At 56.0% G+C, this 1,845-nt stretch overlaps 1 protein-coding gene across 1 annotated transcript; it reads left to right on the forward strand.

The window, feature by feature from the left end:
* The first annotated feature begins 9 nt into the window (after window positions 1–9).
* On the forward strand, window positions 10–1,093 carry GGTG_14349 (hypothetical protein). The gene is made up of 2 exons (XM_009232276.1): window positions 10–371; window positions 432–1,093. The coding sequence occupies exons 1-2, from the start codon at window positions 13–15 to the stop codon at window positions 736–738; spliced, it is 666 nt and encodes a 221-aa protein (XP_009230540.1). The 5' UTR covers window positions 10–12; the 3' UTR covers window positions 739–1,093.
* The last annotated feature ends 752 nt before the right edge of the window (window positions 1,094–1,845 follow it).

The following is a 1,845-nucleotide window of genomic DNA, read 5'->3' on the forward strand; positions in this document are numbered from 1 at the left end:
TCTAATACAGATATGCGTAGGGACGTGCAAGAGATCTTCCGGGCCACACCTCAGCAGAAGCAGGTCATGATGTTCTCGGCCACGCTCTCGGACGAGATCAAGCCGATCTGCAAGAAGTTCATGCAGAACCCCACGGAGCACTATGTCGATGAAGACACCAAGTTGACGCTGCACGGCCTGCAGCAGTACTACCTCGCTCTCGAGGAGAGGGAGAAGAACCGGAAGCTCAACGAGCTTCTGGACGACCTTCAGTTCAACCAGGTCATCATCTTCGTCAAGAGCACCCTCCGTGCTACGGAGCTGGACAAGCTCCTGCGCGAGTGCAACTTCCCCTCGATCGCTGTCCACTCGGGCGTCAGCCAGGAGGAGCGGTAAGTTATTCTGAAGCATCTTGTATCTCGTTGATGCCCACTGACACTCGAGGTATATAGTATCCGCCGCTACAAGGAGTTCAAGGAGTTCAACAAGCGCATCTGCGTCGCCACCGACGTCTTCGGCCGCGGTATCGACATTGAGCGCATCAACCTGGCCATCAACTACGACATGCCGGCGGATGCTGACTCGTACCTCCATCGCGTCGGTCGCGCGGGCCGTTTCGGTACCAAGGGTCTCGCCATCTCGTTCGTTACCAACGACCAGGATAAGGACGTCCTCAAGTTGATTGAGAAGCGCTTCGAGGTCGCTCTTCCGGAGTTCCCTAAGGAAGGCATCGACGCCAGTACTTATATGGCCTCTTAAACGTCCAACATATGGGGACATGGGTGTTGTACTGTGACTGCTTATGGGACTGGTCGCTCCAAGAAGGAAGCTACTCCCGTTATTTCTTGTAGTGGTTTTCGATCTGGTCATCTAGTTATTTAAGTTTATGCGGTGCCTGCGTCCCTGTATTCTGAGACTTTTGGTGGCCTGGGCTTGGCAATATGAAAAGAGGAAGCAGTGATTGGGAGGGAGATATGATCTGTTCGATTGTCGACTGTCTGAGCAAGTTGGGTCCGTAGGTGACACCAGTTCTAGCTAATCCATGCCAGCACCGTCTATTTTTCCATGTGTAGCCAGCTCTCGGTGGGAATCTCATTGCGCCATGCACATCGAATACTTCCCGGACCGGCGAATGCAGCTCGACGGTAATTCCCGCGTTGTACCACAGGTGCTGGGATTAGGTGGCCAGCGCACCGCTTTCCCGCCGGCGCCTCCTTGGCTGCCTCGACGCTGCCGGGCAAAGCTATAGCGGCCAATACAAGTTCTCATCGGTCCATCGATAGTAGCGGATTTCCATGCGGGCGTGAGTTCGGGTGTCCGCATCCCGCATGCGGTTTTTTTTTTTTTTCCGGGTTTCTCGCGTTGGGCCGCCAGCCTGCGACGCTTTTGTGCGGTGGCCGTATCTCAAATGGGGGACGCTCTTTGGAGCAAGCATACCACCAGGCTAGCACGTGGCTAGCTAGCGGCGGGTGGGACGTGACTGGTCGCGGCCTCTCCTCTCTTCCTGGGGCCGGCCTAGACCGCCATGGGTCAGCTCGCCCCGGGCGTTTATTCTGTTTTGTTGGTGTGACGTCCCGTCACGGGAGCCACGCGACCAAACGATTCAAGGAGCGTCTCGGGCTCAAGCCACATGATGTCACCAGTCACCCAGACTCCCTCTTTGGTGTTTTCCTTCTTCTTGTTTGTTACTCTAGGCAAGCCCTGTACCCGGCAGAAACGCACTTGCGCAGCGGTAGAGTGGGTAGAGCGCAATCTTTCGGCCGCGGCCGACTCTTAAGGGGGGGATCTTTCCCGGCAGCTCATAACGCGGGGGAGGTTTCGCTTTCTGCGATGACCTACAGCCGACGAAGTGCAGCGTAGATCACT

Source organism: Gaeumannomyces tritici (genome assembly GCF_000145635.1).
Source record: "Gaeumannomyces tritici R3-111a-1 unplaced genomic scaffold supercont2.282, whole genome shotgun sequence".
NCBI classification, from domain to species: domain Eukaryota; kingdom Fungi; phylum Ascomycota; class Sordariomycetes; order Magnaporthales; family Magnaporthaceae; genus Gaeumannomyces; species Gaeumannomyces tritici.

Coding starts and splice junctions, on each gene's coding strand:
- GGTG_14349 (XM_009232276.1), top strand. CDS start 13: ATGCGTAGGGACGTGCAAGAGATCTTCCGGGCCACACCTCAGCAGAAG. Junction 372..431: donor GGCGTCAGCCAGGAGGAGCG/GTAAGTTATTCT, acceptor CGAGGTATATAG/TATCCGCCGCTACAAGGAGT.